Source organism: Myotis brandtii, unplaced genomic scaffold (genome assembly GCF_000412655.1).
Source record: "Myotis brandtii unplaced genomic scaffold, ASM41265v1 scaffold191, whole genome shotgun sequence".
Lineage (NCBI taxonomy): Eukaryota > Metazoa > Chordata > Mammalia > Chiroptera > Vespertilionidae > Myotis > Myotis brandtii.
The window spans coordinates 3,627,532-3,649,998 of record NW_005357115.1 but is presented as its reverse complement, the minus strand read 5'-3'; the positions used below and the strand labels follow the sequence as shown (position 1 = coordinate 3,649,998).

At 36.7% G+C, this 22,467-nt stretch overlaps 1 protein-coding gene across 5 annotated transcripts in view; it reads right to left on the bottom strand.

Moving 5' to 3' along the window:
- Positions 1 to 22,467, bottom strand: part of MTA3 (metastasis associated 1 family, member 3) — a 121,506-nt gene that overhangs the window by 63,946 nt on the left and 35,093 nt on the right. For all 5 annotated transcript variants that reach the window (XR_001361820.1, XR_001361821.1, XM_014538452.1 and 2 more), the window contains exons 5-6: positions 10,857 to 10,920; positions 7,935 to 8,052 (exon numbers count right to left, since the gene is read on the bottom strand). Coding sequence is in view for 3 of the 5 variants with exons in the window: in XM_014538452.1 (XP_014393938.1) it covers positions 7,935 to 8,052; positions 10,857 to 10,920 (182 nt within the window). In the remaining 2 variants the exon portion in view is untranslated. The remainder of the gene's footprint in view (positions 1 to 7,934; positions 8,053 to 10,856; positions 10,921 to 22,467) is intronic.

Below are 22,467 nucleotides of genomic sequence, written 5' to 3'. Positions count from 1 at the left end.
GTAGATTTCAAGCCTCGAAAACTATAGGGATGGTGCTGGCATTATCAGAAAGAAGACTGAGATAATGCAGGAAACTTTGTTTCAGGAATCGCTCACAAAGAGACATAACCATCAGGCAGGACTCAATGTGAGGACAAAGGATAGTAATTGGAAACAGATTTGGGAGTTGACTGAAATTTTGATTTACAGCTATGGATTTCCTATCAGGCTAGGAACTGGTTTTGGCTTTGTTTTGCTTTTGAATAACTCCAACTACAAAATCAGGCAGTGCCTTGCACTGACTGACATACTATGAAGCTAAACATCCCTGACAAGCTAAGGCTATGGGCTTCTAATGTGTTCAGTCCTGGTATAGGAGCAAGCAAGCATCAATGGCTCAAACAGAGAAAGAGGGAGGACAGAATCAGCCATTCTACCTGTAGTCTCCTAAGCCAACCACTGCTGTCAGGTTGGGGACTTGCCCATCCTGCCCCTTGTTCAAAGGCAGATAACCAGAGAGCCTATTGCCACCCCCAACACACAGAAACGCACGCAGAGTAGAAAGAGTACTGGGCCAAACAGATCTAAAGTGTTGGAAAGGATTTCATTTTTCACTGTTTACAATCCTCAGCATGCTGAGCCAAGACATTCAACATTAGGTTCATAGTTAAAAACAAAAAATTTGCAAACTGTGTAAAACTTGAGAAAGGAGAATGTCACATTTACACTTCCCTATATCTTCCAGTAATATATTTTAAGTAAGTTAAATAGTAATGGTAAAAGAAAAGATAGTAATGATGAAAATAAAAATTTGATATCTTAATTTTTAAATAATACCAGATAAAATGACAATGCTACTCAGTATTGCGCCCCTCTCTGTTATATACTCCAGAACGAAAGGGTAAAACTGATATTTAATTTTCAAATTCTAGTAAAATTGATATTTCAATCCCACCTATTTATTCTGCAGCACACAGCAGAAAGAGAATCCATATCAGAATTCTAAAATAAATTTGCTGCAAACAATAAGAAAACACTCCTGGATGCACTTACACTAACACCTAAGATACAGATTAATACCATGAAATGAGAACAAAAATAGCAACAACAAAATGAAGATAGAAATATCAAACAGTCACTCTAAACTAAATAAGGATTCCCCATTTTGGATTCAACATATAATAACATTTATATAACAGTTTGATCACTTCTTTACAATTAAAAAAAAAACTTTTAAGAAGCTCTTGAATAATCTTATTTGGAATCTATATAACTAAATTCTCAGCTAAGTGTAAGGAGTACTCTTTGGAATGGTCTTGGCAATTGTAGTATGAGCCAGAGACTAGAGCAGCGGTTCTCAACCTGTGGGTCGCGACCCCTTTGGCGGTCGAACGACCCTTTCACAGGGGTCGCCCAAGACCATCCTGCATATCAGATATTTACATTACGATTCATAACAGTAGCAACATTACAGTTATGAAGTAGCAACGAAAATAATTTTATGGTTGGGTCACAACATGAGGAACTGTATTTAAAGGGCCAGAAGGTTGAGAACCACTGGACTAGACCAAGATTAATTCCATGCTCTACTCCTGTTCATTCCAGTCATCGCAATAATCTTACTTTCCTCCTCCATTTATGATAATCTGCTCAAGTCCCACATCATCAAATCATCCAGTTCATGAAGATCTCCCTAATACTTGAATTCCCATGAAATGTATTTACCAACTAACTGTATGAATTGTATATTAGCATCCTATTTTGGCACCAAGCAGAAAGGTCAATCAATCCTTTGTCCCCTTAAACCCTGGCTAATGCTTCCGCCACTGAGATATAAGTCATGTGTACAGTTTCAACAAAATAAAAAATGGAATTCAGGTTGCAGATGTTTTTGAACACAGGGAAATATCTTCATAAGCCCCTTCATCTATAATTCCAAGCTTCCCAATAGTTGGGTGTTGTTTTTTTTCAATTACAATTTACTTTTAGTATTTTGCATTGGTTTCAGTTGTGTAATATAGTGTTTAGACAGCCATATAGTTTTAACACAGTAGAAAGTGCCACAGATTTTAAGGCCACTAAATCAGCCACTACTTGCACTAGAGGAAGACATTTCTGTAGAATGTCCATCTTTTTTTTCTCTTAAGCTCTCTGTGAGAATACATGCTTTCCTGATCGCGGGGGAAAGTCTTAGATGAACTAACCCAACTTCCACACCATAATGACATTTTCCTACTTACCTACTGCACATGAGCTAATTCAAGGTCTTAAAGCATATGTTGCAGCAGGGAGACTATACTAATGTAACTCTTTAACTCTCAAAGATGGAGCCTCCTGAAGTTCTCAAACACTGACAAAAGTATTGAACTAGTAGCAGCAGACAGTGGTGACCAGGGGAAAGCAACTGTAGTAACTAACAATGTGTTGAGAGCTGTGCTAAATAAATTACTTCATTTGGTCATCACAACACTATTATACAGGGTGGAGCAAACATAGGTTTACAATTGTTCGTATGAAAAATAATACAATAATTAATAAATAATAAGAATAAGCTCTTTCACATACTCACAACTGTAGACCTACTTTTGCCCCCTATATACGTACATACATTATCCCCTTTTTAAAGGGGAAGAAATGGGAACTTAGAGGCGTTGAACAGTTTTTCCAAGGTTATTCAGCAAAAACATAGCACAGCCAGGTTTTACCCAAACCTGTGAATCCACTCATTGTAGTTTAATAATTTAATGTTATTATACTTTTTAGCAGCCACAATTTTAATTTAATATGTAAATAGATTTCTTTCTTAAATGTTCAGTGTTACAACACAGTGAATTAATAATTCAAAAATTTGCACATTATAATATCTTTTTCTACAGAAAATTCTCTAGGTGCTTTATTCAAACTCAATAAAAGATTTAAAATCTCAAAGAACCCTTTACCTTCCTTTGCAAACTACATACCAATCCAGATATTCAAGAGTTTGTTAGATGGTGAGCAGTCATAAATGAATTTCAAAACTCTAAAGTCACAAAAAGATTTATTCCCTAGCAAGACAAATGCCACAACAATATCTTAGAATCCATCAAGATATGTACACAAAGAATGTAAGCCTATAATATATTCTGACATGGTGCTGATGTTGCCACCTCCTCAGGATATTAATTCTAGTTCTGCAACCCATGCCAGTGCAAACTGGAATCTGGCCACTGATCAAATGTACCCACTCAAGAGCATCAAAGTAAATATCTGTTCTTTTTCTAAAAACTGTTTTTATTGATTTTAGAGAGAGGGGAAGGGAGAAGAGAAAGAGAAACATCAATGACATCGATCAGCTGCCTCCCACATGCACCCCAACCAGAAATGGAGCCCACAACCTGGGCAAATGCCCTGACCAGCAATCTAACCAGTGACCTTTCAGTGCACAAGTTGGCGCTCAACCAACCAAATGAGCCACACCGGCCAGGGCCATAAATATCCTTTCTTGAATATGATGTTTTCTACTATTTAATTTCCCTGCAAACAGGTACTAGCTATATATGGAAGTTTCTATGATGACAATGTCCATGTTTTTCAAGTGTGGTTTAACCACTGGCATACCTATTTGCAGCCCAACACCCTCTCCCTTGACAAAAATATTAATTAGAAAAAAGGAGTTCTTTAAATCTTGTATCTACTAGTAATTGACTACCTATTTATAACTGAAAAGAAACATTTAGTATATGCTAAACGCTTTAAGCTGAAATAAGAATCTAAAGTGACTTCTTCAATTATATGAAAAATATGGTGTTTTTCTTTGTTAAAGTTGAATACTTACAAATAAAGCCAATAAATTATAGACTTAAAAATAAGCGTACCAAGTAATACACAAAACTACATGACTAAATCTATTTTTTTTTTTTAACTCCCACAAGACCCAAAAATGGCCTGAACAAAGGGCAAGACATCTCTTGTTTCTGGTTAAGATGTTTTAACCTCATCAAAATGTCTGTTCTCCTTAAAATAATTTAAAAATTAATGGCAAACCCCAATAAAAATAGGAAGATTGTTATTTTTCCTCTCTGGTGTTAGTCAAGCTGATAATAAAACTCATTTCGAAAAATGATACAGCGACTATCCTCACCAGATATTAACACATATCTCAAAGTCTCTATAATTAAAACAGTGAGTTACTAGAGCAGGAACAAATAGACCAGTGGAAGAGAACAGAAATCTCAAAAGCAGACCCACATACTGCTCAATATTATGAAATGATCAATCACCTTCCAACGTAATATATAATGTTAATACAATTTCAATCAGAATCTTAATAAATCTGGAAGAGAAGAAATTGACAAATTGTTGATAAACAACCACAGTAAGGGGGGAAAAATCTTAAGAGATGCAATCTCTCCACTAAGAAATTTTAAAAAACAGTAAGGGAAAACTTGCCCTGTCATAAAACATATAAGAGATAGATAAAGTAAAGTTGGATCTCTAACACATGAAACTCTGCTTGGAATATACTTTTATGGGTCTCTATAGAGTATTTGTGTAACAGTCTGGGAGAATATGTTAAATTAATAACAGTGGTTAACAGTGACTTAGAAGGGATGATCTGAGGTACTACTACTTTTATTTCCAGTGTAATGGCATCATTATCTTCCACAATTCCTATTATTTGCAATAAAATAATTTTAAGATTTAAAAAAAAATGGACAGAAGCAAAGAGAATACAGTGGAGCCCTTTTGTTATGCTATGTTACAAAGGGATTTCATCCTAAGTATTTCTAACTGTGCAAATTTCATTTGGGTATTTTGACTACGTATTGAAGAGGTGAGATTCTAAGAAATGTGAAGTACCGAACAGCAGCTTTCAACTTGTAGCGGAATCCCAAGGTTCCCTGGGACACCTTAAGAGATTTAATAGGGCCTTCTCCTCCCACCTCACCCATAATTACCTAATTTTTCTTATATTATTTAAGGTCATGTTGTGTAATATTTCATTTAAAGGAAAGGTTTTAGTGCCTAAATAAAGTTTGTAAGAAGACTATCAGGAGAAACATTATATTAAAGGCAATTAGTATTTGTTAATGAGCTCTAAGATCTATTTTATTAGTGAACATTGAGTCACATTTTCTAAATACAAAGAATGCCTTTGTCAGATAACTGGTGTAACTCTCCCAATGGCACAGCTGTCTAGAATCATTCCTCTTACTTAGAAGAACCTCAAGTGCATTTTGAGGACTATAGAGTAAATTATTGCATTTTATGTATTATTGTTTCCTAAAATAATTTTTTGAAATTCTAAGCTAGGTGGACATGTTTTGCAAATTATATCACTCTGACTAGACTTTTGCTTTTCAGGGACAATATTATATTTAAATGGTTTTTGGATAAATGGGAACTCGTGAGATTGCATGACCTGATTTTTCTGCCCACTGTCACTTGAAACATCCCAGCTTCATTACTTTGTTCAGCATGTATGTCTACATGAGCAATACACAAAATTTCTAGACTTTTTATATACCTAGGCTTATGCTCAGTCCTCAAGGGAGAACCACACAATCAATGACTCAGGCAGTACAAAATGGTAAAAGTCAAATAATAAGAATAGCATTAAGGATTACATGAGCATCAGGTCTGCACAGTTTGAAGAAGGGAGAGATCAGAGTTCAGGGAGGAGTAATAAAGGGCAGCCCAGGATATATAGGCCTTGGGCTGGGTGCCTGTACACACATGAGCACCAGGGATGTTCCTGGCTTTTGGCCTGTGCACAGATGGACTTACTAAACTATCTCACTAGGAGCATATACATTTGTCAAAAACTCATAGAACTGTACACTAAAAAGGGTGAAATGTACTTACAACATATAAATTATACCTTAATTACAACAAGGAAAAAGCCCACCTATAAATGACTACCTGGAAGACAAGTTGACATTTTGTAAAAATTTCAAACACATGTGCCCTATGATTTAGCAATTGCACTTTTAGGAACATATTTTCCAGTTATATCCAGAGTACAAAATTATCCATTATACCATTACAGCACTATTGGTAACATTTTAAAATCAAGTGTTTTTTAATAATAATTTAGTGAACACTAAATGATATAAGTCTAATATCAAACATTAAGGACTATAAATATCCAAAAATTGTTTCTGGAAGACAAGCCGGTTTGCACCAATCAGAATGTGAGTAAATGCAATCTCCCAGCCTATAATAAATTGATATAGTCCAGTTAAAAAAACACATGTCCCAACATAGTTGAATACAGACATAGCATTCTGTTCGCCAGGCTTAATCATTACTGACTGACCTTTCCTGGTATTGAAGTTCATGAAAATGCAAAAGTCTGCAGTCTGCATTATTCACAGCCATCCCACCTACCCACGACTGACATCAATGTGTCCTACGGTTCACAAACTCTATCCTGAGTACCTGTTGATCTAACTTTTCTGCATGCATATTCTAGAAGGAAGGCAAGGTAGAGAGAAGAACCTATGGAAGAGCTCATATGCTTTAATAATCAGAGGGCAGAAATAAACGTGGAGGCCTTTCTGTGAATAATGCAAACCACACAGGTCTTAAAGAAAAAGATTAATAAATTCTAAACTTCTATATGACAAAAAATTAAATAAAATATATTTACATCACTGTTAAAATGTCTTAAAAATAAAATAATGAAGTGGGGGAGGGGTGCTTACAATAGTTGTAGACAAAGGGCAAATACTTTGTATTTGTTTACCTTTAATATTCAAAGAACCCCTGCCAGTACATAAAAAGGTAAATAACCAAGGAGAAAATGCACAAGGTATTTACAGAAGGGCTAAAGATAACTAAGACAAGCATAATCTCAAATTCTAAATCTTTTTTTAAATTAAATTAATGAGAATTCAAAATGTGAAGGGGAAAATATCCCTCATAATCACAGTGTTGCTGAAGGCATCTGGTTCTTTCATGTATAACAATACAGTATTTTGGAATGGCAAAGAAGCATTTTAGGTATCTAAAATGTACATACCATTTCACTTCCAAGGAGTTATGCTTGAAAACTATTTACACAGCATAAATATATGTATAGATTTTCTAACAGCATCATTTGTAATGACCAAAAAAAAAACAACACCCTAAACATCTAAAAGTCTATCAACAGAAGGCTGGAAAAGGAAATTACCATACCTCTATGCAAACGTAAGAACTGTACAGTCACTAAAAAGAATAGTTACTCTACACACGGGAAAAGATGCTGAAGATACACTGCTAACTGAAAGAAGCAGTTGCAAAAATAACGTGCAACCTGCCACTGCACATGGACCATTCCTGGGTGAAGTATAAGCCAAAGTGGGAACAAAATAAACATGCCCTTTTGATCAGAGTAATTGAACATGGGTTTGAAATGAAGGAAAGGGGATGACATTCATTTCCTATGTTATACGTTTCTCTATTTTGTGTTTCATTTTTTTAATGTAAGAATGTTTTACTTTTGAAATCACAAAATAAAAGTTTTGAGTATGCAGTTAGAATATATCTTTTGCTAGGAAGATGTTTTTAAAATACAAAGCTTGGAATCTCTTTGTTACATTAAGCTACCCAGATCAGCCAAAATCTCCACCAAAATGTAACTGCTCACTAGATTTCATGGCCTCTTCCTATAGATGGCTTACAGGCACTCAGGATCTCAAGGCACGAGCATGCCACATTAAAACACAAATTCAACAATATGAACATTCTTAAGTTTGCCCTTTAAAAACAAAAGAGAAAACAGCCAAAACACTCATAAAAATGTAAAATCAAAAATGAATAATTGATGAAATAAATTATTATCCCTTGCTTTTTTCTGCAATTCTAAAATTGGGAGAACCCTTTTTAAACTTTAGCCTAAAAGTTGTATCTCCCAACTGAGAAAACCAATGTTTGAGTTTTGAGATACAGTATATGTTCTCATAGTACTTGAAACCCAAAGTAAGTCATACCTTCTGAGAGCATTTCTGGAATGTCTGCTTGATATCTAGGTCCCACTCTGATCTCACCTTTGTCAGCTAATAGTGTTTTCACAGAGGGGTCATAGACCAATGAGTAGAAAAAGGTATCCTGGAAAAAAAACCAGAAAATACCTAGGTAAACTTTTTATAAAACAAAAAATCCAATGTCATGATCATGAAACCACAAAACTTCAGAGAGTGTATTAAATTTCACTTTGGTGAACAAATTCATAAATGTTTAAGGAGAACACGAAGTTATTATCATTATGTAATACAATATAATATTAAATCAAGCCAAAACAAATAGCTTAGAAAAATATATTATAAAGATTTATTATTTGTTCTAGTCTAAAAGAAAACCATTTCACTGCTCTAAAACAGGATTTTGAAAAGCTAGCAAAGTTAAGCCATGTAAGTCAAAGGTAAGATACCTAAAATCAAGTAATCATTTAAACGTCCAAAGCCCACACTAAACAGTATGGATGCTTACATAGATAATAGGCACTCTTACTTTTTGAGTGTCCATCCACATTTTATTAAAATGTACACACACCCACATTAATTAAACTATAGAAGAGCTGAGCTTTTATACAGTTTACTGATTAAAGTGTCACACTGTAAACATTTAATTAAACATTTATTACTTATAATTCTATAGTTCTCCTTTAAATTCTGAAGCATTCATATGTATACATAGGTAGGTATATTAACATACATACATACCACCACCATCAGCACACCCACCTGACTATCCATGATCCCATAAAATGCAACAGAGCCCTAGTTACTGAGCCTAATGGATAAGAAGACCCAGCCACCAGTCCTTAGCTGAATTCTGGGTAACCAATGGAGGCCATCTGAACCAGTAAAGTCTTGTCCTTGCTTTCGGCTATGATTCTGAGGGTCACCTACTGCATGAACCTCTCTATTATATCCTGGAAGGCCGGGCCCATCATTACCATCAGCACTTTACCAAGACCCAGCCAAGCAAACTGCAAATAAGAGTTAGATTATAAAGCTTTCTCCTTTCAAGGTCTTAGAGGCTGTGATAATGGGAAAGGAGAAAACCGAAAAGGAGATACTAAGAAATTCTGCAGTGTTTTAATCATGGTTCACTGTCAGAAAAATTAAACAGCAAAACTGTTCAAAAGTCACACCATTATGTGACATGTAAAAAAATGCTATCTAAGAAAAAGAAAAAAAATCTGCAGATTATATAAACCTGCTTAATAGACTGAAGGGGGGCAGGGGGTAAGGACAGTCAGTACATAATCAGAGTTGTTGTTTCTTTATTTTTTAAGACAGGAGCAACAAAGAATGTTACTAGGTAACTAAAGCTGTTACCACTGGCTCACTATCAGCTTTAAAAGTAGAGGCGCTTTAGGTCACTTTCAGTCTGTAAAATGTTAGTCTAGTATTCCATAAAACAAGATTTTGCACCCTGGCCAGTGTGACTCAGTTAGTTGGGTGTCATCCTGTTCACCGAAAGGTTGCTGGTTCCATTTCCAGTCAGGGTGTGTATGGGAGGCAACCAATCGATGTTTCTCTCTCACGTTGATGTTTCTCTCTCTCTCTCTCCCTCTCCCTCTCTCTAAAATCAATGAAATTGAGTAAAGATTTTTTTTTTAATTTTTTGTTAAAGTTTCCTTAAACGCACTGCCACAGGTCAGTTCCTATCTCAAAGATTGATAAAAGACTAAGTGGTGAAAAAAACAAACACCTTTGCAAACTTTCACCTATTACAGTCCTTAGCATATCCAAATTGCTAACAATAACATAGAAGGCAAAAAATATCATTTTTTAAAAATCCACTCAACAGTCAAATATACCAATAAAATACACTGAAACATATTGAATGTTCCCTCCTTTTATTTCTGCTTCTGTGCTAATTTATAGCATTATCATTATCCATGTTATTATCAACCATTCTGTTGGACAGACTGATGTGAGTACCTTCCTTTCTAAATTTCATAAGCGTAAGTTATAAGGACTATTAGCCTTTTTTTCTGCCTTGAATATTTATTTCCTTTTAGTTTTCTTTATTAGAGTTCCTAATACATAGTAGATCCACACATTTTAGCTATCCTTTTATTTATGTTTTCTTCATTTGAAATATGAGGACAATACTTGAGTATGATAAGAAATATGTCCCTTTAGTTCTTTTTTAAAAACACACACACACACACACACACACACACACACACACACACACACACGTATATAAAATAAAGATTTAGGGAAAACAAAAACACCATGAAACTATATATAAAGGTAAAATACTGAAGCAACACCAACAGTAAAATATTTTCCCCATAATACAAATGCTAATAAGTCACATACAACTGTGTATAAAGTGGAATACAGGTTATTCTGTTTATAAGCATTTCCTCCCTTCATTTGAAGCACATGCTCGAATTCAACCTGCTAAACATAGTTAAAATTTTTCTTAAAGTTTACAGAAAGAAATGTTTTTAGTTGACAAAGTTTATTAGGGTTCCAGGAAAGAGAGCACACCACCAATGGTAAAATCTCATCTAAAAGAGTCTAAAAGAAAGGCTATTTATTAAAAACAATGATGGCAACAAAACAAACAAAAACCAGGAAAGAGGACCAATTACAGTAAAGTCATGTTTTCATAAGCCAAAATATTTCTTCTACCAGCTAAATCATGTGCTGTACTTTATACAGTTTTTTATTACCAACTGAAAAGAGAGAGACAGACACAGGGGTTTTGTCAACTCTTGCCTCAACCAGAAAAATCAAATTATCCAAATACATTTTAGTGATTATACTTTTACTATAATATTGCTATGGTGGTGCAATAATTTGCTACAAAAAGAAATTAATTCAAAAGATATGGCTTCATGCAAAAAATGGAAAAACACACAGAAAACAAGTGTAATTGTGAATTACCTCTTTATCGAGATATGACAATACTGACTCTGTCTCATTCAGAAGGGCAACACTGCATTTCCCCCTGTTGAAAGAGGGGAAAAGTGAATGAACAAATAAGCGTTTAAGAAAGGCTACTCCACCTTCACAGTGGTGATGTATGCAAAATACGGAATATTCAAAATGTAAAGTTGGCATTAAAAATCCAAATGGCAGTTAGGAATATACATAAATGTATATGTGTAAGACTGGCTTTACAATCCTGGTGTTGCATAATCTAAAACATAAGACTGTTTTTGTAGACATTTATAGAGAAGCTAACCTCTATAAATGGAAAGAACTGTTAGGTGGTAAAAGCTTATATCATAAAGCATTTTATAGTTATTTCTTAATTATTCAAGAAAAAAGTACAATGAAAAACCTTCAGATTAAGTCAGTTTCTGAGTCTATAATGAGTAAATATGAGGTGGTTTTATATTTTTCAAGCAAAGACATTATATAAACAATGAAAACCAGTATCTAATATAACCTCCAGATTTTTAAAGAAGCCACTGCATATGATAACCTAAAAATAATACACATTCATATCAGGATTAACTAACTTACCTTTATTGAAACTGCTCTAAAGATTAGTTAAAATTTAAACACTAGGAACTTCTACAGAGCAAGGGGCAAAATAACGATCTACAGGCTTGTGCGGACCTTGAAGTTTGAGAGCAATTACCTTTGATCCTAAGTCCTGCGCATGAGTTTGGAAATTATGTCAATTTAAAAAGGCTGGTCTAGACTTGAGAAAAAGTAAAGTTATCCAAGTAGAGGCATAAATTATGAGCACTTTTAAAATTATCCTCACTAGCTTGAAAAATTCAATATAGCTATATATGTGACAGGAGGATTTTTAAAAATATATTTTTATTTATTTCAGAGAGGAAGGGAGAGAGATAGGAACATCAACGATGCCCTAGCCCAGTGGTCGGCAAACCATGGCTCGAAAGCCACATGCGGCTCTTTGGCCCCTTGAATGTGGCTCTTCCACAAAATACCACGTGCGGGCGTGCACATACAGTGCGATTGAAACTTCGTGGCCCATGCGCAGAAGTCGGTTTTTGGAAAGGAGATAGACGAAACAAGTATACAAGACGAGTGTGGATGGGAGAGTTGGAAGGGGTCGACCTCAGCGAACATACCTCAATCAGATTGAGGACGTTTTTAGCAAAGGCCAGCTTAGGAGTACCCTAACTAACTTAATAACAATGTACCTACTTATATAGTTTAAGTTTTAAAAATTTGGCTCTCAAAAGAAATTTCAATCGTTGTACTGTTGATATTTGGCTCTATTGACTAATGAGTTTGCCGACCACTGCTCTAGCCGGTTTGGCTCAGTGGACAGAGCGTTGGCCTTCGGACTGAAGGGTCCCAGGTTCGATTCCGGTCAAGGGCACATGCCCGAGTTGCAGGCTTGATCCCCAGTAGGGGGAGTGCAGGAGGCAGCCAAATCAATGATTCTCTCTCATCACTGATGTTTCTCTCTCTCTCTCCCTCTCCCTTCCTCTCTGAAATTAATAAAAATATTAAAAAAAAAAAAAAAAAACACATCAATGATGAGAATCATCAATTGGCTGCCTCCTCCAGGACCCCCACTGGGCAACATGACCTCCTTATTCATAGATTGATGCTCAACCACTGACCCATGCTGGCCGGTCTTGACAGAAGAATTTTGACTGTTCAAGTTATAGATATTCGTCAGGGCTCAGAAATATTTTCTAAATATGATGTATTTAATTTTCTAAACAAAAGTCACTACTTGCTCCCCACAAAATAACAAGCAAAAATAAACACATTACAGGGAATACAGTCCATAGTCTATATGTATAAAAGGCTAAGTGACTGTCCGACCTCTGGTACCTATCTTGCGCACTGACCACCAGGGGGCAGACACTCAATGCAGGAGCTGCCGAGCTGCAGTGACTTGGCAGCGGTGGTTCTTGGGTGAAGCACCCTGAAACCAGAGAGGAGGGAGCCTGATTCCTTGTGGGGCTGCATGATTCCACCTTCGGCCTGATTCCACCTTCAGCCATGGGTTATGTTGTTGCTGGGGCACTGTCGCTCCGAATCTGGTTTACTGCACACTTGCGTTTGCGTTCCACACCTTGTAGGACAGCAACTTTGCAGATTGCCCTCTCGTACTCTGGGAACCCTCAGGGGATGTCGGAGAGCCGGTTTCGTCTGATCCCCACAGGCCAGGCCAAGGGACCCCACCTGCTCACTCTGCAGATGCCCATGAGCTGCAGCAACGCCCCAGATGCAGCTGGCTGGGAAGGAACCAAAGGAGGTTGGCTCCAGGGTGTGTCCGGCCTGTCTCGCCCAGTCCCGCCCATTGGACACCACCCGGGACCACCTGCATTAGTCCCTGCACCAGAGTCAGCACCTTGAGCCAGCTCCGCAAGCCAGCATCTCGAGCCCAAAGACCTGAGCGTGAGTTTTCTTTCTTTTTCTCCCCGCCTCACTCCGCAGGTGCCCTTCGAGCCGCGGAGCCACCCCAGGAATTCTAATTAATTTCCTTTCAATGTGTACGAATCTGTGCACCGGGCCACTAGTATTATAATAACTATGCATGTCACCAGGTGAGTGGGGGTGGGGGTGGGAGTATCACTTTGTAGTAAAGTATATGCCCTGGCCAGTGTGACTTGGTTGGTTGAAGCATTATCACATACACCAAGGGGTGGCAAGTTCAATTCCCAAGTTGAGGGTTCAATCCCTGGTTGGGGCGCCTGTGGGTTTCTCACATCTCTCTCACATCTCTCTCACATCTCTCTCTCTCCCCCCCACACCCCCTCCTTCTGTCAAAAAAAATCAATTAAAAAATTTTTAAGTATATGATTGTCTAATCACTATGGTATGCACCTGAAACCAATACAAAATAATACTGATGTAAACTGTATTAGAAAAAATTAAATTAAGAAAAACAATTCAAAGGAAAAAATACCACAAGCAAAGTAAAATACTAGCACATAGGTTAAAAAAAATTAGTTTTCTAAACATTTTGCAATACTTCTATATTCCTCAAATTTAAGATCATTTTCTCCTCATAAAAACATCTTTTTCTGGTAATCACCTTAGGTTAACATCACTTCAAAAGATATCTCTGAGAGCATATGATATCTCCATAATATCCAATCTCTATTTTGGTTACGAAGAGTTACAAAGGTTTTCTATTTTTCTAATATATTTTATTCATGCATATTACTGAAGCAGAAAAATTAACATTATTACTTAGTACACATAACAACACTCAAAAGTCAACAATTACCTGACATGCTTTCACAAAGGACAAAATTATGAGTGGGAAATTGCTCTGTTGCTGTGAGCACATCTACAGCAGCCACAGATGTGCTCTGTAGCTGACCTGTGGCTATGTGCTCCCCCATGCAGCGTGCTTGAATAATAAATGGGCTTTCCAAAAGTAAGCTCCATTTTTTTTGCCTCAATAACAGTTAACAAAGCAATATTTGTAACAATTAATACATTACCTAGAAGAAATAAACTCATTTTTGTTAAGTTCTCAAAAGTTGAGTATTTTTTAATGGGAGGAGAAAAATCTGCTAAATGTTATTTTAATAGATACCACTTTCTTTAGTAGTCACTTGAATTTTAAGGGTTAACAGTCACTGGAAATTCATATAAACAATATAGCATACTTAAAGTCTCCTCCATACTGTCTGAAAGGACAAGAGAAGTTAAACTGAATAATTAAACCATTTCATAATTATATTAGGAGATAGAAAACACTGGTTATACTGTTTTATAGGCACATGATTAAAAAACACCAATAGGATACCTCAGCCAATCTAAAATATAAATTATTTGGGGCAATATAGCTTTTATGCAAAAATGAAAGGATAATAGGTGATTTTAGTTTTTAAGTTTTCTTTACTATAGCTATATTATACTTTTCCCAAATAAAAAATGAAAATCCAACACAAAAATATTCATGTACACGTATTAACAGCTAACAAAGCAGGATGTTGAGTCAGAATTATTTTATGAAGTATGATTATGTAATAAACACATGCTACATGCCAAGAGTTGCCGATAAAAGTAGTTTAAATGAGATTTAAAGTGTTGTCTTCCTTTATGCTGAACAAATATTGGCACATAGATAAACACATGCTAAATTTTAAGCAAACCCCAAACTAAACGAATTATTATCAAACTCTAAATATGATTTATGCTAAATCTCAAGCAATGATCCTCATTGTTCTCTTCCATAATACTTTAATCCTTAAGGAATAAAGATACCCAAATATTGCTGGGGTCCAACCCCAACAGGTCCAGGGGTCCCCAAAGGTGTGGACAGAGTCGGAGAAGAAGGAAGGACATGGAGGTAGCATTCAGTTGATCAGCATAGTTGGTTTCTCTAGCCAGGTTCTATCGCCAGGTTCTTTAGCCAGGTCCTCCTGCCATGTTCTGTCTAGGTTCCCCAGCCAAGTTCTGTAGACAGGTTCTGTCCAGGATCTTTTGCCATGTTCTCTTGCTAGGTTCTGTCTCTAGGTTCTTCAGCCAGGTTCTCTCGCTAAGTTCTGTGTCTAGGTTCTGTGTGTCGTTGTCTTGTTACATCTGTATTTATACCAGTTGATTTTAATCCTGTCAATTTCTATTCCAAAGGTTAGGGTGTTTCTTATCTCCATTCCAGGGAGTAAAGATTATGTAGCTTAAGCGTGATTGTTCTTAGTTAAAGTGATTAACTACCCACCTGGCACTTAGTTAAGGAGTTTTATCTCCTCCCTAACTTCAGGGAAAAATCCCTACCTGGGGAAACAACCTTTCTCTGAGAGGTGACCTTGGTTAAAACACATAGCGCTAAGGGGAGCAAACATATTAAGAACAGTATGCTATATACGCCAGGTCCCTTAAAACATATGCTGTGCAGACGTTTCTTCTCTGCAGCAACTGTGTCAAGCAGCAAGGATGGACCGGCTCCCGGCAAAATATGATGATAAAATATATCAAAGACCATACACAAAGAAAGAACACTCCAGGCCCATATAATTATTCATACTGCTTTTCTACAGGGAACCATGCAAGAGCAAGGAATTTCCATGGAGATAACATACTACCCCACAGATCATTCAAAAAGTTCTTTAAAATATACTGTTTCAGAGACCGTGCTGGGATAGAGACATGTGAATAAACATAACACAACATGGTCCCATGTTTAATGGCAGGTGCTGATCAGCCTACTGTTTGCTTATCAGGATGTCCTGTATAATCCAAGAAATTCAAAAACCATATGTAAAAATGTGCATACAGGTTATATATTTCTTTTACCTAAAGATGTTACCAATCTGGATAAGTGAAAAAGAGGAAGTTTAAATTAGCATTCATTTCCATACTGCCTGAAGAATTCCATTCAGTTTCATACAACTGCAGCTTGTGGAACGGTTCAGAACTTACCATCCCTGCTTGGAAAAAAATCCAGATTTCTTAGGCACACCAGACTGAATGAATCCAAGTATCTTGGGGAAGGATCAGGAATCTACCTAATCAACAAGCATCACCAGTGACAAGGCACACTGAACTTGGGATACCACTACGACAGATGCAAGGTCTGCTTTAACCTTAGTCCTTGTTCAATGAAAGCCATTATTTCTTCATTTTTAAAAAAAGGCATTTTTCTCGCTGGCCTTATGAGTTTACATTTGCTCTGAAGATTTTTTCATATTAAAAAAACCATGCTAGGTTCTGTGATTGGAAATTCAGCGAATAGACAGTTTTATACAGCATCGTATCCATTAAATACAATGAACAACCAAATAAAATAATGAAGCTCAAAGATCCACCATGCTTTCAGAAAGATTAGAAATTCTGAAGGAAATTATTTCTAAACCAAAATTCTATGCTTAAACAAATCTCCATTAACAGTGAAAAACATTTTCAAGTAAGTAAACACTAAAAACTTTTTACATTTTAGAAGACTAATGGAAAGGAAAAAGCAAAACAATTATCATATTCTAAGGAAAACAAAAGGTTGTATGAGAAAGAGTACCAGTATGTAAGGAATATTTACAAGTCATAAAATACAAAGATTGATCATTAAGTTAAATAAAAGTTGTGATATATTGGAAACACAAGGGAAAGAGAAGGGAAGGAAGAGGAAGTACAGAGATATTTCTAAAACTGAAAAATTAATAGTAGCAGTGTCAGAGTGGTAAACGTGCAGAGAAGTTGAAAATGACTGCAGTGGGGGAACACATTTATTTGATTTTTAAAATAATAAAATTTAAATTTAAAGCAAAAGGGGGAATCCTCATTAGATAAAGTGCATAAATTTGTATGACTACGATATATACTAAGGGAGCAAATTTTCCTCAACCTTCATGTTACTGACATATGTTGCAAGGGCTATCCTGGTAGGGTAATATTTAAGTAGCATCGCTGGCCTCTACCCCACTGGATGATAGTAGCATCCTCACAGCGAGTTGTGACGACCAGAACTGTCCAGACCTTACCAAAAGTCCCTGAGGACATAAAACTGCTTTAAGAACTGGTTAAAAACCAATGCTCTATACTATTACATAAATCTTAGCAACAAACATTCAAGGACTGCCTATGTTAACTGAAGGAATATGATTTTATAGATTAAAAAAAGGAGGAGGACAAAGAAGACAAAGGAATTTGGAAACCTTTAAGCATTTCTATTCAAAGGTATATTTTTGTTGTTAATATTGCTTTAACAGATGTTAAGAAATAAAAATAAAAGAAGGATCAAAAAAAGAAAACAAAACAAAACAAAAACCCCCACAAAATTGGAACATCTGTTTGAGTAAGGCAGGGGAATAAAAACCAAGAAGAGAAGTTAAGGCTTACTGTGGACTTTATGAAGAAAAATGACAAGCAATGTTTTGGAAAGACCATTCTGCCTGTGGCATGTGAAGAGTACTGAAGATTAAGACTTTAATCCACAATTCAGGAGATTTGATAAAAATGTGAAAGAAACTGTCCACAAGTAAATTCAAGGGAGGGGGTTATCCCTCCCTCGGTGCCACTTTCCCCTTTTACAGCTAGGAGCCAGTGAAATGTCCAAAAGGTAGGGTACTAGAAAGTTCCCCTGCTCCAGAACAGGATGACAATTTGTTTTCATTGCCAGGAAAATCACAGGCATTTCCACAACTGTGTGGAACACCCGTACTAGGGACAATATGCAGTATGTACTTCCATCTAGCCCAGGGGTTTTCTGCATTGTGGTTTTGGTTAGAGAAGGAAACATTTCAACCCATAGGGAATAAATTGATCATTTCAAAGGAAAGATTATATAGTGTAACCACCACATTTTTTTAAAGTGTGTATAAAAATGTTAACTTTAAAATGTTAAATTGGGATATGGTTTTTCCCCACTTACTATACTTTTCCTCTAGTTGTGCTACTAGCAACCCTATGAGCCTAAGCACACTAAGTAATTAAAGTATCAGTAGATGGGCTAAAAGATAAAAGTCAGACTTAGCTCAGAACCAAAATCAGAAAATATAAGAAAAGACAAAGAGCTCTGCTGGCCAGTGTGGTGCATTGGTTGAGCCTCGACATATGAACCAGGAGGTCACAGTTCAATTCCTGGTCAGGGCACATGCTTGGTTTAGAGGGACACTCCAGAGTACATGAACCATGCTTTTAAAACTCCTTATTTTCACCTTTCTTGATCCTTTACATTCCCATACATTTTTAAATCAGCTTAATTTACACACACTTATACTTCACACACACGCAAACACTGCTGAGCTTTTCTTTGGAACTGTATTCAATCTTTGGTATAATGTGGAGAAAACTGACATATTGTCATGCATTTACTTATCCTGCATTTACTTAAGTCTTTTCATTCCTTCAGCAATACTTTATAATAGTTTTTACACATCTTTCCCCTTTTTCAAACATCTTGAGATTTATTTCTAGGTGTTCAGTGTTCTTTGATGATATTGTAAATGGTTATCTTTTTAAACTTAGTTTTCTAACTGATCCCTCTTCACACCATATACATAAAACAAACTTCAATACAAAAGATGAAACAGTAAAACATCAAGAAAACATAGACTCTCTTCACAATCTTAAAAATCTTTGCCTATTCCAAGACAGTGACACTTGGATTCTTTCTTGAATGAACACCCTTCCTGTACTTAACTGTCCTCCCCTCCTCCTGCTGTTCCATCACTCATTTTCCAACCATATTTCTCACATATTTAAAAACAAATCAACGAAGCTAGAAAGAGCAAAGATGACATAGTGGTGCAGAAGAATAAGCACTACTTAGCAAGAGAGGAAGCTACACATTGTCATTCCAAGTAAATTCCAGCAACATGCAGCCAAAGTCCAACAAATACACTTAAGATTAAAAGAGAAAAGGTATTAACGATACACCAAAATATTGGTGCTGTTGGGTGGAGGAATTATAGAGTGAGCCTACCTAGTCAACAAGTTATGAATAGCTTCTTTCCATGCCTGATGTCATGTACACATCATAATGCTGTACCTCTGCAACCAGGCAGTCCGGGTTCAATTTCTGAATCTGCCATTTAAAAGCTGTGAGTCCAGCCCTGGCTGGTTTGGCTCAGTGGATAGAGTGTTGGCCTGCGGACTAAACGGTCCTGGGTTCAATTCCAGTCGAGGGCACATGCCTGGTTGCAGGCTCAATCCCTGGTAGGGGGCGTGCAGGAGGCAGCCAATCAATGATTCTCTCTCATCATTGATGTTTCTATCTCTCCCTTCCTCTCTGAAATCAATAAAAATATATTTTTTTTAAAAAAAGCTGTGAGTCTGACAATTACTTAACCTTTTTGTGCTTCGGTCTCCTCATCTGTAAAATGGGGGTTATAACAGGACCTACTTCATCAAGTCATTGTGAGGATTAAATAAGATATATGTAAAGCAAGTGGGATAACAGTGATCATAAAGGTTCAATAAATGTTAGATATTTTAAAAGCCAAGTTCAATAAACATGGGCTATATATGACTGAATATAGTATTATATATACTTACAACAGGTCTCGTAGCTGGCATTAACAATCCATTTTATAGTGCTTTATAAATGGTGTATGCAGCATATATAATTTATTATTAATGGCCTAAGACACTGTGTGAAGCATGCTGCCTCTTCTCTTTGTCAAAACAAAAAAGTTCCCAAAGCATTCTCATTGCTCAAGTCCTATGTATTTCACAACAAGAGCTGAATCACTAACCCTACCCAGAACTGTCCAGATCGCTCTCTTCCAGTGGAATCAGGGAATCAGAAGGAACAAAGAGTTGCTTCCCTGTCACTCTGAGAAGCTCATAGCATCTCAAACTACAGTATTATAGCTCACAAATTACAAAGAACCTCAGGAATATCTCAGTCAGGTTTTATCCTATTCTCCACATGGCACAAGGAAAATCTGGGCACGTGATAATGTCCCTGAGACTAAAAGCCAGTATTCACCCAATGAGCCCTCTTTGCTGCCAAACAACAACGGGGCTCCAGTAATTTCCTCCTGTTATAGCAGAAATAGATAGGGCATGACTTCAACAGTAGCAAAATGTCAGATCGCATTCAACGTGCACTTGTTCCACATCAGCATGAGGGCTGGGCAGCACGACTCCATGCTTTGGCCAGAGACTGCCCCAACCCCGTTCAGCTGTTCAAAGATGAAAGCTACAGATGTCCCTTTTAATTTGGGGAAGAAAACAAAGCCCCAGATGCCTGTGTCTCTGTCATAATTCAAAAGAATTGCCACCTGATCAACTCCTTCTTGAGTTTATGAGCTAGGGACCTTGTCTTACTTACCAAGCACCTAGTAAACTACCCAATCTGGAATATTCTCAGGAAATGTGTTCAACGGTGATCGATCACATATACCATGTAATTTCTATGTTCAACACAGGGTGTCTTGATAATTATATTTCAATATACTCTCTCAGTCCTTATGAAAGATGAAAAACACATCACTTTTTCCCTTCCAAGCAATCTGTTAAAGGAAACTAGCATTACTTGTAAACAGATTCTAAGCTATCAGGAGGGTAAATTAAAAATATACTTGTGTGTTTTGGTTACATTTTAAAAACCATTTGTCACATTCTTGTACTGGCAAGATTTTTAAAACTGGCCACATAACTTCTTGAGCTTAAAATGAATTTTTACATTCTAGCTTCTTCCAATTAAATAATCAATTCATATGGCTCTTTAGCATTTATTAGTTACATACATCTGTAAGAAAATGATTAAAAGTTTTCACATTTTACCTTTTTGAGCAAAAATTAACTTACTCTCCTAATTCCTGAAATACCCCTAATTGGTGGGTAAAATGACTATCCAAATTATCTGGCCTACTTATCTTTTTCAGAAAAGGACCTAATTCACATAGAATATACTAACTGTAGCCAATCTAAACACAGTATTCCCTAAAAAAAAACTAAATAAAGCAACAATATAATGTTAACTTATATTGAGGGGGTTATCAAGACATTTCTTAAAAGAATTGGGGGAAAAAGAATTATAGTATCTTTGTCATACATTTCCTACCTTAGAAGATCTCTATGTCTACTTTGAAAAGAGGTCCTTGGAATTGAGGTGCATGCGCGCGCACACGTGCATGTGTGTGTGCGTGTGTGTGCGTGTGTGCACACGTGTGTGGTTACAAGGACCAAATCAAACCTGTTTAATCCCAAAAAGGCAGGTTTAAATACAATACTGAATTGAAGGCTAAAGAGGAGGGAGGGGCAATTATTGAAATAAATAAATAGTTAACATATAATATATTTTACTCCCTATATTAATAGTTTTTAAGAGAACTGAATAAAATAAATTAAGATTGTGAACAAGAGTTGAAGGAATTTCTTTACCTCAAGAGACAGAAACACTGCATTTTCTCACACCTATCACCCTGGACACATTCTGCTCCCTACACATCTATGCTCACTTGTTTCCTCTACCTGAAACATGTCCCATAGTATCTCAAAGGCTGAGTAAATGCCAACTCCCCAAGTTTTCCTGATCCTAAAGGTGTGTAACTACCTGTTTTTTTTTAGTTCAAACATTTTGTTACACCTCCGATATGCACCTATTATAAACTACAGTGAGAAACAGCTTAACTGTGTGTGCTTAAATGATACCACTATCAGCAGGTCATATAAAACCACCATCATTCCTCCACAACTTCCCAAACTACAAACCAAGACTGAATTTTTCCACTTTTACAACCTATTAATGCACAAAGCAAATGCAAGTAAGTAATAAAGAATATAAAGTTTTTAGCCCAGAGGTCCTCAAAAGAAAAATAAAAGGCCATATACTCTACAGTATCAAAGGTCGCCTGCCCTAGGAACCAGAGCTTGGGTCCTAGTACTTGGACTCTAATCCTATTCTATATAATAAAAGCCTAATATGCAAACTGTCCCCTCAACTGGGAGTTCAACCGCTTGCTATGACATGCACTGACCACAAGGGAGCGGCGCGAAACATGGTGGGGGTCGGCAACGCGATGCTGGCAGCAGTGTAGGCGCTGCTAGCCTCAATGGGCCCCAACGAGAGTGGGACCATGGCGGGATGGTGGAGCAGGTGAGCGGGCGGCACCAGGCCAAGGCAGGTGCAAGCGGGGCCCGATCGCCCTGCCAA